The 20539-nt window shown below is 44.3% G+C and overlaps 1 protein-coding gene across 1 annotated transcript; it reads right to left on the bottom strand.

Moving 5' to 3' along the window:
* Positions 1–12131: 12131 nt before the first annotated feature.
* On the bottom strand, positions 12132–12620 carry LOC311597776 (small ribosomal subunit protein eS25-like). Its single transcript, XM_084782128.1, has one exon. It carries the CDS (start codon positions 12565–12567, stop codon positions 12190–12192), a length of 378 nt encoding a protein of 125 aa, XP_084638254.1. The 5' UTR covers positions 12568–12620; the 3' UTR covers positions 12132–12189.
* Positions 12621–20539: the final 7919 nt, after the last annotated feature.

Genomic DNA, 20539 nt, shown 5'->3' with positions numbered 1-20539 from the left:
TGTCTCTTAAGGGGACCCAAGACTTTTCCCCCACCCATTCCCATAGTGGGGGAGGGTTCCCTTTCCTCTGTAAAGAGTGTCTCCTTGCCAGGTCTCGCCCTGGAAAGGACAGGAACCTTGGCACATGCTGGCAAGGAAATTCTAAGAAAGGAGGAACCCTGTGTCTGGCTCGTCCCCACCACATGCTAAGTTGCTAAGTTCTCCTCCTCCTCCTCCTCTTCTTCTTCTTCTTCTTCTTCTTCCTCCTCCTCCTCTTCTTCTTCTTCTTTTTCTTCTTCTTTTCCTCCTCCTCCTTCTCCTCCTCCTCCTCTTTCTCCTCCTCCTTCTTCTCCTTTTCCTTCTCTTCCTTCTCCTCCTTCTCCTCCTCCTCTTCTTCAGTTGTGCTCATTTCAGCTTACCTTGCAGTATAAGCTAAAAATGTACTTACCACTTTTTCTTTCAAAATTATAATCTCCTATATATATGTATTATTTATGAGTGTGAAGCGCATGCCAAGACACTTGTGTAGAGGTCAGAGGACACCTTCATGGTTTCGGTTCTCACCTTCCATCTTTAAAAACAGAACAAAACAAAATTTATCTTTATCGCTTTTACTTATGTCTGTGTGTGTACCACATGTATGCAGTGCTCACAGAGGCCAGGCAGGGCACTGGCTCTCCAGAATCTGGAGGGACGGATGACTGTGAGCATTGTGCTTGGAATAGAACTCAGGTCCTGTAAGTGCAGCAAGTGCTAACTCCTAACACATCTCTCTAGGCCAGGAAAAAACAGTCTTGATTATTAAAAAAAAAATCAAACAAGAATTTTATATAGGAGAGGCTTATACTTTGGTATAAATGGGCAAAGACATAGGCACATGGAAACAGACCGGAAGGGAGCACGCCAATCTTGGCTTCTTCTTCTTCTTTTTTTAAAAAAATCTATTTTACTGGGGTTCTTCTGCTTCTACCTCCCTTTTCCACCCCAATCCCTTCCAACACCCCAACACCAGGTAGGAGAGAAAGAAGGTTAGTGGGGAGAGGGGGTAGAGTTCTCTTTAGCTACTTCCTGCTGCCTAGGGTCGTTGGGTTCCTTGGGGCAAGCCCAATCTTTGTTTCAGGATATCGCTGACTTCCTCTCATCAAACTCTGACAACAACAACCAGGAGCAGCAGTCATCTCCTTTTTTCTCAGAGTGCCCTCCCCGCTGTCTTTTTCCTGGTATTTATTCTCTCTCAGAGTCCCCAGAATTAAACTATCAGCAGCTGGCAGAGATCACACCCCTCCTCAGAGCCTTCGTGAGGCAAATAGTCTGTTGCTGTGGACAGACTGAAGCAGCCCCATATCCTACACCTTGGATTAAAACAAAAAATGTGGGGGCTAGAGACATGGTTCAGAGGTTAAGAGCACTGACTGCTCCTCCAGAGGTCCTGAGTTCAATTCCCAGCAACCACATGGTGGCTCACAACCATCTATAATGTGATCTGATGCATTCCTCTGGCCTGCAGGTGTACATGGAGGCCGAGAACCGTATACATAATAAATAAATAAATAAATAAATAAATAAATAAATAAATAAATACCAAAAACATGTTTACATAACATAACTGAGTTTTTAAAGACACAAAAACATCTACTATACGCCAAAGTAGTAAACACAGCAATTCAGGCAACCACATTAAAATATAATTTTAATTTTTAGTTTATGATTTCAGTGATTCTCAAATTATCTGCAACAACCATGCTTCACCATTTTATTTGAAAAACTTTAAAATTTTTGTATTAATTTATTTATATTTTTTGTATTAATTTTTAAAGACCATGTCCTTGTGTATTTTAAGCTACAGCATGTTAACATTGCTGTTTAGGAACTCCAGCAACCACTTTTATTTACTCTGGTTGAGAGCTGCCCATGATAACTCTGGAAAATGTTACCACAGACGCTAAGGGACATTCAGGAAAGGGTGTGTGGACCAATGATCACTGAAGCTTAAGGTGAGGCCAGTAAGCCTGGTAGTCCCTGATCCCACTGGATTCGGGGTAGCTTAGCACTGTGGGGTCAATGAGTTTCATGTTGTCTCCTTTGGCCTTGGAACTAAGCCCAACTGTGTTTCCTTCTGAAATATTTAGTCCTCTATAATTTATCAATGCCTAGATTCTTGGTGTGTATGTAGATGTGTACACATGTGTGAGTGGGTCTTGCCTCTGTGTGCATGCGTGGAGGTCAAAGGTCACTTTGGTGTCTTCTGTCACTCTCTAGTCTTTGAGACAGGGTCTCTTTCTGGAATTCTCCATCTTGGTTAGACTGGCTGGCCAGCAACTCCCAGATCCATCTGTTTCCAGATCTCTAGCTTTGGATACGTCACAGATATATGCTACCACACTGGATTATTGTATGGGTCCTGGGAACCCACACTCAAGTCTTCCTTCTTATGCAGAAAACACTTTGCCTCCTGGGCCACCCACCAGTCCCATATAATCCATGAATACCAGCATTCTTAACGAGCATAGGAAAATGACAATAGTAAATGTTATACGTGTAGAGAAAAAGAAAATAATTTGGCCATACACACCAAGATTTTAATGACAGCTATAGGGATAGCTGCTTTGTTGTAGGTGGTGGAATTCTGAAGTGTTTTAACTTTATATGATGAATATGTGTTATTTTTAGTCTGAAATGTCATGAAGAAATGTGAGAAAGGGTGGAATTAATTCTCGTCTTAGAGTGGGGCTCGGCATATTCTCTCTGTAAAGGGCCGGGGTTGTAAATAGTTTTAGCTTTGCCGGCCATATGGTGTCCATGGCAATGACTCACGGCCATTATTCAACCTGCCAGTGTTGCGTGAAGGCAGCATTAAGTATTGCACATAGGAGTGCACGTGGCTGTGTTCCAATAAATCTTTATTTACAAAAACAGGCAATAGGCAGGTTTTCGTCAGTGGCCAGTTTACCAGCCCTTGTCCACGAGCTGTCTGTCACAGACGAGAGTTTTACAGAAGTATCGTGTTGTTCCCACAGAGTCCAGGAGGACAGGCGTCTGCAATTGTTCTCTTTAGGTGCAAGACATTACTACCTCCGCTAGGACGAGAAAAGGAAGGATCCGTTTCTTGCTATTTCTGGATTCTAAGGCTTCAGACACTTACTTCTTGGTTTGTGGTCACATCATTCTCTTCTGCAATCAAATTCCCCTCCTCCCTTTAGGTTTTTCCTTTCTTCTTTTTTTTTAAAAGGCTCTCAAATATCCTGGGCGAGCCTCAAACTCACTATATAGCCAAAGATGACCATGAGCTCCCGTTGCTTGTGCCTCACCTCCCCAGTGCTGGGATCACTGGTTGGTTCATATTCTGGAGACAAAAGCCAATACTTTCTTCAAGCCAGACACACATTCTACCAACTGAAGCACATCCCCAGCTATTTGCCTGTATCTTCAAGCACACCTGTTGACCTGCACAGCATCTTTCTCTCTCAAGGCATATGGCCCAGTCACTCTTCCAGACTCTCCTTTACCAAGTAAAGTGGCATTTGTAGGTAGCAGAGTGACGTTGTGCAACTTGGAAATCCTTTATTTGTCTTAGCATATAAAGTAACAAAAGGTAGTCTGGGCTGCCGTAAGAACGTTGATTCAGCCCCACATGGTGGCACAATCCTAGAATCCTAGCCCTGGGAAGCAAAGCCTGGCAGATCTCTGTGAGTGTGAGCTTGCCCCGGGCCTGCAAACAAAACAAAAACAAACAAGCAAACCCCAAATAAAAACAGTGGTTTAGTCTCAAGCTCACTTGAGCTGGAGTCCCAGATCTGGCAGGGCCTGGGGATATGATCCTGGGAGAGTCCGTTCCCCCGCTCTAACCTGTAGCTGCTTACATGATGTGAGAAGCTAGACTGTGTGACCACGGAAGTGTTTGCCATAGTTGAGTGGCCCCTGTTATAAACAATCAGGCTTCAGCTTGGCTAAGCAGTTCTGTGCTGAGGCAGTCATGGAGGGCATGGGGTTATACTCAAAAGAAAAGTAGAAGAATGGAGATGTAGCTATTCTTTAATTAGTAGAAGCATGAGAAATTACAGGCCAGCCCTGTCATTAAGAATGGATCTTTAAGCCAGGTGTGGTGGTGCATGCCTTTAATCCCGGCACTCAGGAGGCAGGAGGTGGATTGCTGTGAGTTCAAGGCCAGCCTGGTCTACAAAGTGAGTCTAGGACAGTCAAGGCTACACAGAGAAACCCTATCTCAAAAATCAAAACAAAAACAACAAAGAATAGATCTTTAAAGTTCTTCTGTGCCACTCTGTATAGAACATGCATATGAGACTTTCCTGAAAGCACTTTCACAGCTCAACCATGAGGAGTAATAAAGTCAGAAAGAGGCCAATGGGCTCATATCTACAATGAGATAAAAACTATACCTAGAAGCCTATTCATTCACTTTCCATGCAGCTCTGAAAACAGGCTGTAATTCTGTCTGTGAGTTTCCTAGAGGCAAAAAAGCATGGAGAGAAAGATGACCATGTATGGATATTATTTTTCAAAGGTTGTTATTATTACATTTATTTATTTACTTATTTACTTTGTGAGTGTATGAGTATGTGGCATCTGTGTGTGATGTGCTGTGTGTGTGTGTGTGTGTGTGTGTGTGTGTGTATGCACGTGTGTGGGCACATGTGTGCTTTCATCTATGTGTGGTGATCAGAGGACAACTTACAGCCATTGGTTCCTCTTCTCCATGATATGGGTCCCAAGGAGCTGAAATCACATCATTAAGTTTGGCAACAAGCACCTGTTCTGGGCTGAGCTACCTCGCTAGCCCAAGGATACAACTTTAAAACAAATTGCTAGGAGTTCCTGAAGCATCAGTAACATTCAGAGACGTTAAAGATAGGTCAACATTGGGCCTCACCCATGAAGTCAACTGTCTTCAGCAATTGCTCTCTACCATCCTGTTCTGTGCTAAGGACTACAGTCATGAACAAGACAGGAGGAGCATCTGTCTCCTTGGAGCTTATAACCTAATAGGGAATAGAAACACTGGCAAGTTGAAGTAGGGCTTGAGGGCCTGAAGAGAGCACAGAGATGTATATATTTTGGAGTCTCATGGGCTGGTTTGGGGCCGCTGTCTTTCTGAAGAAGGTGGTCTCTCTATGATTTGATGGTAGCTCACCAGGCACAGAGCAGAGAAGGAACTTTCTAGGCCAGGAAGAAAATCACCTGCTTGAAGTCCAGCAGAAGCTCATGCAAATCATTACCATTGCCCAGTGCAGCTAGAGTGAAGGCAGAAGAAAGCATGGGTCACTTCCCACCTTGTGAAAGCCACACTGAAGAGGCTGGCCTTTGCTCTACAGTGCATCAGTCAAAGAGCGCTTAGCTGCTGTAATGAATAGGCCTCACAACTATAGTTTAGTCTCCACTCTTTCATTATCTTTATGAGATGTTTCCAGTGGCTTGACAGCTTTTCCTCAGGTGACAGTTGTGTCACTTCCATCCTCTGTGGCCATCTTATGGCAGGAAGAATGCAGGTGCTTTGACTTCTTTGGTTCTTAGAATGACCTATGTCATTTTTATGTAATCCATCAGAAGCAAGTTAAAAATAGCATTCCTGCTGGCTGTGTGTGGTATCATGACTCACACTCTTAATCCCAGAACTGGGAGGCAGAGGCAGGTGGATCCCTGTGAGTTCAAAGCCAACCTAGTCTACATAGCAAGTACCAGGCCAGCCAAAGCTACATGGTGAAAACCTATCTTCAATAGCCTCCCTCTGTCTCCCCCCCAAAAAAACACCCCCAAACCAAACATCTTGAATCTGCAGACGATAACTGCTAGACTCTGGACAAAGGCATGAATGTGAGTGTAGCATCACAGCAAGTCTTGAGATATTCAAATTTTTATATAGTTAAACAATCTTTTTTTAAAAAAAGAATGTATCCTCACATTATATACAGCTGTACAGAGGACAGTGTCTTCCTGCTTGAATAATTTGAAATAGTTTTAATGTGTATCACATTAAAATACACAGCCTTGTATCTGGCTGTGATTATAAAAAAATCAACACTAAAAAATCATAATAAAAACCCAGGTATCCTGGGGAATTAGTACGTTTCTCATCTCCATGCTGTTACTTAGTCCTTGGATTCAACTTGAAATGGTTTTTGATTCTGATTTTTGCCCAAGTTAAGCAAATTCAGGAGCTGTGTGGTTTGTTTTCATTGGCATCAGCAAAGAAGCGGTGACTGGCCAATGCCTGGGTCTGAGGCCTGTGACACGTCACAAACCATCTGAGTCAACTGTATGGTGCACACATCAAGCCTGCCTTCCCCGGCTTGCCTGCATTTTGTGTCCACTTTGTCCGGTGTTTGTCTGGAAACAACCATATTTCCCTGGACTACACATCTAGCAGGCATTCCAGGAAAGGACAGGAGGTTCGTCTGCAGGCTACCAAAGTCTGCAACCATGGTTCTGATCTTTAAATAATTTAGTCGTTTTTTAAAGAAGTATTTATTTGTGTGTGTGTGTGTGTGTGTGTGTGTGTGTGTGTGTGTGTGTGTGCACACGACATGTAGCTATCAGATGCCAACTTTGTGAAGTCTGTTCTTTCCCTTGACCCTGTGTTCAGGCCATGGGATTCATGGTGCATGTCTTTTCCTGCCAGGCTCATCACCACTCTTTGTCATTCGTCTGGGGCTTACAGAGATGCCCTTTTCTAGATGCCTAAATAACATCTATGCACTTTAGTTTTATCTTCTCCTGGCCACCATCCCCTACGTTCTCAGGAAGGGGCTGATTCTACCGTCAGCCTCAGCCTCAGGTGTCCTTATATTGACAGCCTGGAATTCACCATTCTCCATTTTTTGCTTTCTCTATGGGGGTACAAATGGACCTTCTTATCCATTTCACTGTTAAGCCTAAAGAGCAACACCTTTGAGAAAGAGGATTCGAGCTCCTTGCTTGGATATTCCCACCAGTCATTCTGAGCTGACAGGCTTCTATCGCATGTAGATCCTTCATTGGGTGTTTTTCAAGCAACCCTCTCTAGACTGTGGAGGCATGGCTTGTTTTTAAGGAGTCAAGTGAATAATTAAGTAACTGGGTGCTGGTTCCTGTTGAGCCCTCGTCCTGTCCTCTTTCTGTGTTACATCTGGAAGATTCTCTGGCCTACACAGTGTGTGAATCTGATCTGCATTTGTTGGGTACATGTTAGAGGCTCAACTCAGTCCACTAGTCTCTGGTCGTCTATGAATGCGTGCTTTGGGAGTTGCACCAGACCCAACAAGTGTCCTTTAGATAGTGAAGGCTCCACGCCTGCTGTTTCTGCCATCTGCCTGCTAGCCAATCTTAATCTCACTTGTTTCTCCTTCTCCATCTCTTGCTCCAGATTCATCCTGACTGTCTTGGTCCTTGGCTCCCCCATGTTCACAGGCAGCCTTCTTATCACCTACCACGTCCTTGGTTTAAAGATCATTGCATCTGACACAGATGCACTTTTTCTCCTGCCGAAAGTCTGATTCTAGCTAAATGGGAAATGGATGTTTGTATTCTTCAAATTTATGCCAGTTTATCCATCTCGTTCCTTCCTCTTGTCCTGTAGCCTCCTAATCCTTAAACCAAGACAGTCTGCCCTCTTAGCTCTACTCGATAACAATGGAATTTTGTTAGGTTTGTGCTTTCATTTTCAGCACAACACAATTTGTTTTTGTTTTTTTTTTTTTGAAACCAGGTTTCATACAGCTAAGGCTGACATCACATTCATTGTGTAGTAAAGGATGACCTTTACCCTCCTCTTCTTCCTGTCCCCACTTCCTGAGTGCTGGGATGGCAAGTGTGCACCGTCAGCTCATTGTATAGACTCGTGGGGAGCACACCCAGGCATTTCTGCCTGCTATGTGAACCCTCTGTCAATGGAGCTACATAGCAAAGTGATCTGTATTTGTTGTTCCTTTTCACTTTGACATTGAAAATGACTTTTGAAACTACAGAGGAGTTGAAAAAAAAAACCTGAAGTTCCTGAGTCTGCCTGATTCAAGGCCCAGAAGCCTCCCTCTGGCTACTGTCCCAAGCAGTGGCTGCAGCCACCTTTTCCAGGGCCTGGTTACTGACACAGCCATCTCCCCTTCTCCTTAATAAAAGGGTTGAACATCTAAAGCAGCCACAGGGATTCTTGGCATCTGTCAGAGGCGGAGATCCACAAGGCGGACCGGGAGAGTCATAAAATCTTTGTTTTAGTTTGGACTCATTTTAAAAACTGGAATGAAATTAAAATTTATTTTTTTCCTTACATAGACATAGAGATCTCCTCACATGGGGTGGAAATGCTCCCAGGATATGACATCCAGGGAAAAGGACTCTTGTCCTTTAAGGTACTGTCCATAGAGGCAAAGGACCACCTAGCATTGTCCTGAGTGTTCCTGGGCCTCCCTTACTGCAGGTAAAGCCCATACCTACCGCATGTTCTTGCTGGTGAATTTCAGAGTTTTATTTTGCACTGTGGTCTGCAGATGTGGTTTCAAAACGTGCCTTTGCATGCAAACATTCATTCCTACCATCTCCCAGCAGCAGATCCTGTCTTCCAGAAGCGTTAGTGTCTGCCTAAAGCCCAAGACCCAAAGGGTGTAACTTGGTTTGTGGTCTCATCTCAGTGTCTCTCATTACAGTAACACACAAGAAGCTCAGGGTGGCCTGGGGATAGAGGGGGAGGGGAGAACCTCTCACTCCAAGTCTATTTTAGACACATTTGAATGGATAATAACTGAAGCTCTGGCAGTGTGGATCCCTGCTTGCTAGAGGACATTTATTATGCATTGATTAGCAACTGGGTACTGCTTCTAACGTTTAAATTGTAGAGCAAGTTAACAGAGAGCTTCATGCTAGATAAAACCTAACCTCCAAGGCTCAATGAAAAGTAATTTTTTTTTTGTTTTCTTTTTTGAGACAGGGTTTCTCTGTATAGCCTTGGCTGTGTAGCTTAGCTACAAAGCCTAGACTTGCTTTGTAGACCAGGCTGGCCTCAAACTCACAGCAATCCACCTGCCTCTGCCTCCCAAGTGGTGGGATTAAAGGCGTGCACCACCATGCCTGGCTGAAAAGGTGATTTTTCTAATGAAATCAGCTCTGTTCTTTGAGCTAGACTACATGCAAAGTGAGGTAAGGATCATAATCAATACACCTTCACCCACTCAGGGCTGCTGTCTTTCCTGGCTGCCACAGTGGTGCACATGAATGTCCCGAATGAACATTTTCACTAAACACATCAACAGTGCTAAAAAAAAAAAAAAAAAAAAAAAAAAAAAAAAAGCCAAGTATTGGGTTCTTATCTTCCTGAAAAGTCACTGTTCATTTTCTAGCTATGCTGAAGCATGGTCACATGGGCAAATTTGAAGTCACTGATGGTCATGGAGCTGGGAAGGGTGGTATGCCCCTCACTTTACAAGCAGGTTAGACAGGGGAGGGGCACCATCCAGCCGTAGATCTGCCTAGAAAAAAAAATGGCAGAATAGTCTCCAGTCTAGTCAGTTTGGTTTCACTGATCTGATAGCCTCAGGTGGCATCACAGACTACAAAGACACAAGAAGAAAAGCACCCACGCTCAGGAAAACCCTGGGATTCTTTCCCTAGAGATTTCATGCACATAGAGGATGGAACAACTCAGTGTGTGTGTCGGGGGTGGGGGTGGGGTGGTTATTCGCACCCACCAGACACTGAATGTTTTCACCTTGGTCCCAGCTTAGGATTTGGTTCTGGGGTGTTATGAAGCTTCCTCACATTTTGAGGATGACAAGAGGGTTTTCTCGTTTTGTGTGGTGTGTATCATAAGAGGCAGGTGGGGCTCAGAGAACAGTGGACCAGAGGCACAGAAGACTGCCCTGAGGATGAAATAAGGTTGTCACGAACCTTGAGGGTCAAGGAGGAGAGAACCACACGGGCACAGATAGGAACAGGTGTGCAGAGACAGGGAAAACCTGCAAAAGCACTGTAGGCAGGAGCAGAGCTATGGTGTCGGGGAGCTGAAGAAACAAGAGACTGAAAGCTAGCAATACCTTCTCCGGCTTCGTGTTACTATAACAAACACACAAGCTAATCAGTTTATAAAGAGAGAAGGTTTACTATGGCTCACAGTTTGGAGGTTTCAGCCCAAGGTCAGTAAGCCCCATTGCTGGCCCTTAGATGAGGCAGTATAACATGGTGGCTTGTGATAGAGCAAACTTACTACTCATGGCCAGGGACCTAAACCAAGAGAGAGATGCAGGATCAGAGGCTCACATCTGCTTTGAAGGTATGCCTTCCATGTCCTCCCATTAGACCTTATGTCTTAAAGTTTCCATTATGCCCTCCACCTGCAGCATTACCAAGCTGGGGACCAATTTTCTAACACATGGATGTTTGGAGGACAGTACGGAGCCAACCAAAAGCAATGATGGGCACTAGCCAGAGAAGTTCTAGCATTTATTTTCTTGGTGCTGAAGAGATGGCTCAGCAGGTAAGAACACTTTCCGCTCTCTCAGAGGACCCAAGATGGGCTCCCAGCACTCAGGCTAAGCGTAACTGCATTTCCTAAGAGTAAACATAAGAACTGACTATAACAATGTGCATGAGGTTATGCTAAGCAACACACTCAAGAGAAGAGATTTGGTTATACTTTCATTTGGCCTCTCAAAGGTCAGCGGACTGTATATATTATGTGACTATACTTATTTATACCCCAGCCTCTCTTGCAGCTAAGTTATGTGAGGAGATCCACTTGTCTCTGCCTCCCAAGTACTGGGGCTAAATGCATGCACCACCAAACACAGCTTTATCCAGTTCTGATTATTGTAGCCATATAGTAAGTCCTAAAGTTGGGTAGTGTCAACACTCAAGTTTTGTTCTTCTTCTTCTTCTTCTCCTCCTCCTCCTCCTCCTCCTTCTTTTTCTTCTTCAATATTCTGTTGGCTATTTGTGATCTTTGGCCCTTTATTATAACCTTTAGAATTAATTTATCTGTAACTATAAAATGACTTTCTAGGAACTGAAAGTCCAGGAATTTATTGGCTTTGAGCATGCTAGGAAAATGGTCTACCAGTGTGCTGTATCTACAACCCAACTTGCTGGGATTTCACTAGCGATTACATTAATCCATGTGTCAATTTGGGATGAAATGACATCTTGACAATATTGAGTCCTTGCTGGGACTCTACCTAGTAGAATGATCACTTTCCATGCACAGTGACCAAGTTCAGTCCCTAGTACTGTCCTTTATTGGCCCGCTCCAGGAACCACTGACAGTATTGAGTCAACATGGAATATTATTCTATTTATTTGTTTGCTCTTGATTTTTTTCTTTAGTTTGGAATTTTTCTCATGTAGTTCTTTTGAGGTCATGTTCATATATATTTGGTTTATAGTTGAGTGTCTTGCTGTTTGAGTGCTAATGTCAATGTTTTTGCTCTTTGTTTTAAGCTCTTACTTGGTCACTGCTGGTAAGTAGAACTATAATTTTTGAATACTGCCCTTGGGTTCTACAACCTGGGATAATTGCTTACTACTTTTAAGAGAGTTTAAAAATGAATCCTTTTAAATTTTCTTGCATGTACATGTGCTGTATGTGCATGAGCGTATGCATGTTCCTGTGTGTGTGTTCATGTGTATGGAGGCCAAGACTGACCTCAGGAGTCTTCCTTGACTGCTCTGCACCGTGTTTACTGAGGCAGGATCTGTGAATTGAAGCACAGCTCATCAGTAAAGGCAGCTAGTCAATTTGTTCTCAGGATTCCCTGTTTCTGCATTCCAGCATGACAGGCAGGCCACCACCCTCACCCAGTATTTACAGTGTGGGTCCTGAGGGGGTGAACCCCCCTCCTGATGATCACCTGGAAAATGCTTTATCCACTCAACCTTCTCTTGAGCCCCTTTCAGATTTTTTTTTCTCAGACAATCATGTCATAGGCAAACAAAGACAGCTTCGTTTTCTTCCTAATCTGTACATGTTTTGTTTTCCTTTTTTCTTAATTGTATTAGCTAGGACTTCTGTCACAATGTTGAGAAACTGTGGGTGAAAAGGGCTTTCTTCCCTTATTTTTAACCTTAGTGGGAATGCATTGATGTTCTCATCATGAGGGTGATGTCCACTGTTAAATTTTGTAGCTGTTTGGCATGGAATTTAGAAAGTTATTTCTTATTTTTAGTTAACAGAGGTGTTTTTTGTTTTTTTAAATAAAGTTTTATTTTCCCAAATGCACAGCTGATTTAGCCTGCTTATGCATCTTCACCAGCAGCTGGGGCATCTCCACCCTTTGTGTTTCTTGTGTAAATTACTTGGGCTCTGTGCTTCGAAACCAGCTTGATAAGTCCTTTACTAAGCAGCTCCTGAAGGGCTGCCCTGGCCAAGGAACCACGAATCTTCAGTCTCTCAGAGACCACAGCTGGAGCAATAAGCTTATAGTTGGGAACCTCCTTACACAGTTTGTCGTATATGGCTTTGTCAAACAGGACTAAATTGTTGAGCTCATCCTGGACTTTGCCTTTGGACCATTTCTTCTTTTTGGCCTTGCCACCAGACTTACTTATTGGGTCTTTGTCTTTTTTGGCCAACTTTCCAGCATCTTTCTTCTTCTTGTCGTCCTTGGGCGGCATGGCGAAGCTAGGAGAACGGTGACAACCACTGCAGCCTCACTAAGATGTTGGAAAAAAAGCCAACAGAGTTTTTTAAACTTCTGAATATTATTGGATTTTGTTAAATGATTTCTCTCTCTCTCTCTCTCTATGGCTACCAAACTCCCTGTTGTATTTTAAGAGACTTTCCTGAATCACATCAACACATCTCAGTTTGTATCGCCTTGTCCAGAACTAGTCATAGGCTAACTTAGATGAAAGGGATGCTGGGAAATATTGACTTGTCTCAGCTAGTAGTAGAGGTGGGTTGCAATGAAGGAGTCAGGCTGAGGAGAGGACTCAACTGGAAAACTTGATACATAAGCATGTCCTGAGTGCAGTTCCCCAACATCCATGAAAAAAGTTGAGCACGGCCACATATGTGCCTTTAACCCCAGGCATGGAGACAGGAGAATTGCTGGCCTTCTCTGGCCTTCACCCACATGTGCACATATCACACCACACACACACACACACACACACACACACACACACACACACCACCCTCTAAGGATGCACTGCCCTGCAGGGTGACTGGCATGGTTGGAGGCTGTGCTTTGCCTGTGCCTTTTCAATATTCCAAAGGTAGTGGCATATGGCTTAAGGTAATTACTGTCCCCAGAGAAGGCCTTCCATATCGCAACATTTTCCAAGTCTTTTCATGTAAAATGAGACTTTTTAATGATATTATTAAGTGTTCAAAATATATAAACAACATGAAGGACGCTTATAGCAGGAATGGATACCCTAAAACATGTCCCTTAGTCTCTGAGCACACCCTGGCTGGTCCTCACTGAGAAGAGATGTTTTTCTAATCTGGGAATGGTCAATCATCCAAAGGGTGTTTGTACTACAAGACAGAGACCCTAGTTATAAATGATATTTCTTCTGAAAATGTGCAGATGCCCAGGAAAGCACATTAGACAACCCCTCCTGGATAGAAACTTCTTCATTCGTTTTATCTAAGTTTGATCAAGATTTTATATAAAAATTAATTCGTGTGTGTGTGTGTGTGTGTGTGTGTGTGTCTGTGTGTGTGTTTGTGTGTGTGTGTGTACTCAGACGGCAACTTTTGAGAGTGGCTTCTTACTTTCCACCGTGTGTTTCAGAGATTGAACTCAGGAGTCAGGCTTGGTAGCTAGAGCCATTACCTGCTGAGCCATCTTGCTGGCCCTGGGTCCAGGTTTTGATATGCGCAAGAATTGACTTTTCTAATTTATTGTCTTAAAACATGCCAAAGCAGATTAAAGTTCTCAAGGAGGAAGCCTGGAAGCCACGTGTTCTCTGTGTGTCTTTTGAGTCAATATTTAGAATTCCAATGTCAGTTATTCAGAACTTCAATGCATGAGCCACATGCCTCTTGCAGCCATGAACTAATTACTATCACACTTGGCCCCAGGACACTCAGCCCTCTCAGTAAGAAATTGCTGTTGGAGTTATGACAGTGTGGCAACACTGATCACTTATTAGAAACTAATGTGAGGGCTTTAAGACCAGAGTTTCCACGAAGCCGTTAGCACTGTAATGCAGAGAAATACTCCAGGAACCCTGGGTGTGGGTGGGAAAGCCTTTATTAACACCTGTGATCTTGCTGTGTACATGAGTAGCCCTGTCCTCATTGCACACTGGGTAGGTGCTGTTGGCCATATGACACACACACACACACACACACACACGCATGTCAACCCAGGCACATGCCAGGCACTCACCTGAAATGTGATTAATCCGTCATGATCAGGGTTATGATCATTTCTGCCCATTGAAGGCTTGCCTGGTTGAGGCTATCTAACCTACTCTGGGCCAAGCCAGAGTTCTTTGGAGCAAGTCCGCATCCACGGGGCATAGATCTGGGGAGCAGCATTCTGGGCAACCAAATTGCCTATGGCTTTGAGACTAGAAAAATCCCGTGTTGTTGTTGTTGTGGTGTGTGTGTGTGTGTGTGTGTGTGTGTGTGTGTGTGTGTGTGTGTCTACAATTGCATGTGGAGGTCAAAGGCTGAAGTCCAGTGTCTTTTTCTACTACTCTCCATCCCATTTTTTGAGGCAATTCTTTCATTGGCTCTGGAGCTCACCGGCAGGCTAGACTAGCTGACCAGCAAGCACTGGGGATCGTCTCGTCTGCCACACCCAGCTTTTTGCATATGTTCTGGGATTATATTTAGGTCTTTGTGCCGTGTGGCAAGTATTTGACTGACTTAACCACCTCCTCAGCTCTCAGGAGAACCCTCAGTCCAAGGCCACACTGGGATACCTAGGGAGGCTATCTCAAAAAAACGACAGCACAGAAGAGGAGGAGGAGGAGGAAGAGAAGGAGGAGGGCAGGACTGAGAGGATGACAGGCAGACTATCTTAGCTACAAGTAGTGTCTGGGAAGGAGCTGAAGAGCAGTGGATGGAGGCAGCCAGGTTTTGTGACTAGATCCGCTGTGTAGGTGCTGAACAGGAGGCAAGTTGCTAGCTTTTAGGAAAACGAAGGCCGGTGGCAGTGCCGTGTGATGAACAGGAATGCAGAGATAGAAGGAAGGCAGGAAAGAGGGAAAGATCACGTGATCATAGAAGTTAAGGGTTCTATGAATCCAGCCCTTTAACTTGGGCAGATGATCCCAAGGCTCCATCTGGGGCCTTGCTCCTTGAAGTCTCAAAGTGGGTAAAACATGTGAAGTCCTGGGCCCTCGAAGCCTAGGGAGGAAGGGATGGCACGGGAGGGAGACTGTTAGAAATATGTGTGGCTAGATTGTTCTCAGTGTAGATCCGGGTTAAGAAAGAACTGGCTGCGTTAAGTAGAGATTACATATTGTGGACACATGCTTCAGCAGGTTCTTTGAGAAAGAATCAAAAGGTTCCCAATTCCCATTTTTTTAGATGAGTTTATTCTTAAGGGAGGGGGGTGGAGGGTGGGGGGGTCGATAATGGTTACAAACGTCTAAGTGTTGCTTTCAAAAATGGGGAAAATGCTGTAAAGACTTCACAGCAAGAGGGTTTTGTTCTTGTTGCTGTTGATTTTTTTTTTCATTAGGTCCTGCTGGGCAGGCATTCTAGCATGTTCTGTCCTGTGTCCAGTGCAAGAGCTCAAGTCAAAGCACACACGGCATGGAGTGGAGTGGCATCTGCATGTTAGCTAAGTCAGGGGAACACCTCATCCCTGGGTGATGTGCTTTCAACAGGGCAGGTGCCTCCTGTCACTCGGTGTCTGTGGAAGGAAATCTAGATTTGACTCACCTGGTTGCCTGCGGCTTAACATCTCTGCAAGGTTGCTGCAGAGGACTCTCCTTTGGAGGCTCAGCTCCGTGGTCATTGCAGAAGAGCTTTCATCTGACCCCCGGGAATGTGTGAGAACCCTCAGCTTTGTGTTTTTGAAATAAGTCAGCAATTTCAGTCCTTATTCAGGAGAAGCGGATGGCACAGAGTGTGTAGGAGTTGTGTCCTACCAAATGTAGGACACACGCTGGGGAGAAATCATGGGTGATGTCTGAGAGGCCACGGAATGCCCTGTGTTATTTCCTCTTTCATTTCTGCTCCCGTTAATGGGCTGGAGTTGGCCCTCTGCTTCTATCATGTGGGTCCCCAAGGTTGAACTCCTCCCCTACTTGCTTTGTTCATTCCACTCTTACAGATGAGGTCACCCACACCCCCCCACACCCCCCACACCCCCCCCACACTGAAAATGGATACATTGTCAACAGTTTCAGTCTTAGCACGGGTTTCCAAGGCCTTTCCCCGGCCTCTGGTCATACCTCCATGAAGCCCCTCTTGCCTCAGAACCTGACTTTCTTCCTTTATCTACACTGCCTGCCCCCTTCCTCCCTGCACATACTGAGCTACATGGTGTGCTGAAAGTCCCTGTGTTGTTGTCTGCTTCCACCAGGACAGTACGAGCTTCCCAGAGCATGCTCTAGCGATCTCCACGCCTGGTGCAGGAACTGTCGCAAGAGATGGTCAGGTCACTGCTTATTTGTTGATTGAAGAAATAAATGTGAGAGGGCAGCTGTGCTTAGCTTTAGATAAACCTACCAGCTCATGAGAACTGGCCATGTGACAAAACCTTCCAGCTAATGGCTTTTCTGGCCTGAATCTGGGGCCTGACTCTAGAAGTTACTACCACATCAAAGCCATCTAAAGGACAGTTCCAGGCCGACTTAGGCCTTGCAACCTAACCCAAGTCACTCTGGGGCACTGGTGTCTTTGTTTCTGCTGCCTTTGGGAGGTCTATCCATCAGCAAGGTTCCTTTAACAGAAAAGAGGTCCAACTGTCCAGAAAGCCTCATCCAGGAAGGAACTCTTGTCACTTCCTCCACCCATCTTTCTGCCCTTGATCCCGGAGATTCTGCGTGCTGGGGGGCAGCCAGCCAGCTACTGTGGTGGCAGTGGCCTCCCACAGAGCTGAGCAATTGCCACTAGCCCACAATTATGCTGACTTTTGGAAAACCTCGGTGTGGCAGGGAGCAAAATCCCGAGTTCCCAGCTGTTGCTAACTCAGGTTGAAGCCTGAGGAGCATGCACTTTCTAGATTTTACAACACACACCTTTTTGTTAGACTATTTAGCATAAATATGTCCTAAGTAGGAGCTAAGGAGCTGTTCAGTCAAGCCCTGCTTTTCCGCTAAAGAGCAAGGCCTCACAAGGTTGCCGAGGAGGAGGAGGAGGAGAGGGTGTGAGTTGTGGCTGCTCTCAGTTTCAAACAGGTAGCTCAGTTGCTTCATGTAAGGGGAAAATAGAAACAAATAGTCTTTTATTTCTTTTTTAAAAAAATTAATTTATTCAGATTACATCTCAATTGTTATCCCCTTACTTGTATCCTCCCATTCCTCCCTCCCTCCCTCCCTCTTTCACCCTATTCCCCTCCCCTAGTACTGTGACAGAAGAGGATCTCCTCCAAGGGGCAGCCTAGGGAAGTGTGTTTTATAATGAAAAAAGCAATGTTTCAGAAAATTCCCATAAGGCCATGCGCACAGTATGTGTTTCAGTTTAACCGAGGCTTAGGGCTTCTTCATTGGCCTCTCAACAGGTACACATAGGCCAGCAGTATCCAAAGCACACATAAGTGCATTCCATCCTTTATTTCTAATGGGATAAGTATTGGCTTCTAATCATCTGAAGTGATCAATGTCTTTTTCCTTTTTCCTCATAGAGTATATGTAAGTGTTCGCTTCCCTGATGACTTGTTCTTTTTTAAAACAGGCTACCCAAAGGAACAGCCTTAGACTTTGCTATTTTCTTTCTTCCTTCCTTTCTTTCTTTTTTGTTTTTTTGTTTTTTGTTTTTGTTTTTTCTGTTTTGTTTTTTTGAGGCAGGGTTTCTTTGTGTAGCCTTGACTGTCCTGGACTTGCTTGGTAGACCAGGCTAGCCTCGAATTCACAGTGATCCACCTGCCTCTGGCTCTGCTGGGATTGAAAGTGTATGCCACCATGCCTGGCTTCATTTCCTTATATTAAAAAGAAAATCTAGATTATTTCTTTGCCTCAATTGAAGGCTTAATTTGCTCTTTTTATTCTAATTTTTAAAAACTCAACATTTATTTATGTGTACATTCCTGCGTGTGTTTACCATGTGTGTTTGGGTACCAGCAGAGGCAGGAAGAGGGCCTCCACCCCTGGGGATGGAGTGCCAGGTGGTTGTGAGCTGCCCAGAGTGGGTGCTGGGAACTGAACTCTTCCCTAAAGGAGCAGGAAGTGCTCCTGAGCTCGGGGCACTTCCCCAGCCCCTTATCCGAACTTCTTAAGGTGAAAACTTAAACACTCAATGTTAATTCCTTTTCTTTTGAGCACGGTCATATAACAGGACATTCCACTGTGTAAGCTGCATTCTACAAATCTGTACCTCTTGAGTTTGTATTGTTGGTATGTTTGAAATATTTTCTATTTCCCTAATTATGTCTTCTTTTGAAAAACCACTGTGTGTGGACTGGTGAGATGGCTCCAGAGGAAGCTGCTGCCAAGACTGTTGACATCAGTTCCGCCCCCTGAACTCACACGGTGGAGAAAACTGACTCCCTCAAGGTGCTCTTTGATCTCCGTATATACTGTAGCATGTGCACACATACACACACACACACACACACACACACACACACAATGAGTAAATGTAAGAGCAAAACCAAACTAGAACAGAATATCACTATGTATTGTTTTGGAGTGTGCTTAATTTATAAATATTTGGATATTTTCTAGATTACTAATGTAAAATATGTGTCATCACTTATTTCTAATTCAGTTCCACTGTGGTTAGATTTAAAACCACTAAAATTATTGAAATTCCTCTTCTAGCCTTGCAAGAAGTAGAAATTTTAGTGACCCACCTTTCTACACTTAAATCTTCTTAGGATGTCTATCTTTATATATATATATATATCTTTATATATATATATATCTTTATATATATATCTTTATATATATATAGTAACTGTTTTTTAAAGATTTTAAAGATTTTATTTTATTTATTATGTATACAGTGCTCTATCTGCATGCCAGAAGAGGACGTCAGATCACATTATAGATGGTGTGAGCCCCCATGTAGTTGCTGGGAATTGAACTCAGGCCCTCTGGAAGAGCAGTCAGTGCTCTTATCCTCTGCGCCATCTCTCCAGCCTAGATGTCTATCTTTTATTTAAACTTAGAACAGAAGCAGATGAAGGTTATTCAGGCTCCAGTTTTGTTGCAGAGATCTGTGTACTCTGTGATTAATACACACTGGTGCTGTGGAGGAGGCTCATCTGGTGCGGTGCTCGCCACACAAGGAGGAGGGCCAGAGTTTGGAACCTTAGCACCCGTAGTGGCCCACCTGCTGTTCTAGCATGCTGGTGGCAGAAACAGGATCCCCTGGGAGCAAGCTGACTGCCCAGACTAGCTGAACTGGCAAGCTCTGTGCTCATGTGAAAGCCCCTGCTTTGATGTGTAAGGTAGAGGAAAATTGGTTCAGCTTCATGTGTGCACTCTCTCAAACATGTGCCAACACACACACACAGACACACAGACACACAGACACACAGACACACACACACACACACACACACACACACACACACACACACCACAGATGCACATGCACACACTGAGACCAAAGGCAGGAGTCTTCTTTGAAAACATTTCCTTCAGGGCATAGGTTTGAAATTTCCCTCCTGAAATCAAACACACGGTGGCCTCTGCCTGTTCCTTAGCAAGAGGCAGATGGTGTCTCAGCACAGTCTTGAGAGGTGGGTCTGCTTCTGCCCCCTGGGATTCCGTGCCTGCGTCATGCTCTGTCAGTCTGTTCTGGCATTTCAGAACCTCGGAGCTGGCACACTCCTGGGAGACTCTGCTTAAGTGAATAACAAGCCAGTGCTGCTACTCTCTGGCAGTGAAACCAGGACTGGCAATGTGATAACAAGGTTATGGGAATGGACATTTCCTCCTGGACCTCACACAGTGTCTAAAGCAATTTCAAAACTGGATGTTCCCAAGTCACCCCTACTGGTCCTTCACAAACACTAGAGTGTTTACATGCAACTTCCTCTCTAAAAGTTCAGTCATTTGACCCAAAGATCAAATTCCAAAAAATCTTACCATAAATGTCACAGAGAGCTTCATTTGCATATGAGGAGTAAAAGTTGAAAAGTATAAAAGACACAGAAGGCAGATGTGGCCGGAGGTGGAAGGTGGAGACAAGTGTGCAGCTGTCTTTCCTAAGGTGCCTGATACCCACGCTTGGAATAAAAGAAACACCTGCAAGACATTTTCAGCTTTGAGATTAAATTTAATCTTGCATGGAGATTAAATTGCATGATGTGCTAATGACATTGTTACGATTCTGTTTACCAGATTCCAAAAGAATGTGTTCATTCAGTAAACTTGCTTTTTCAAACTGGTTAGTATTATTTAGCCAAAGTAACATGCTGGAGGCTCCAGTCTCTCTGTCCCTCATGGGCTTTCTTGGTGGTGTACTCTGATCTTACACAGGACAGGCACTCTGTGCCTATCACCC

The sequence above is a fragment of the Acomys minous genome (genome assembly GCF_964271855.1).
Source record: "Acomys minous genome assembly, chromosome: 5".
Lineage (NCBI taxonomy): Eukaryota > Metazoa > Chordata > Mammalia > Rodentia > Muridae > Acomys > Acomys minous.
Note: the sequence above shows the minus strand (reverse complement) of the source record. Positions and strands in the feature narration are given on the sequence as shown.

What these genes read in the sequence shown, in the direction of transcription:
- LOC311597776 (XM_084782128.1), bottom strand. Translation starts at nt 12,567, where the DNA reads ATGCCGCCCAAGGACGACAAGAAGAAGAAAGATGCTGGAAAGTTGGCC.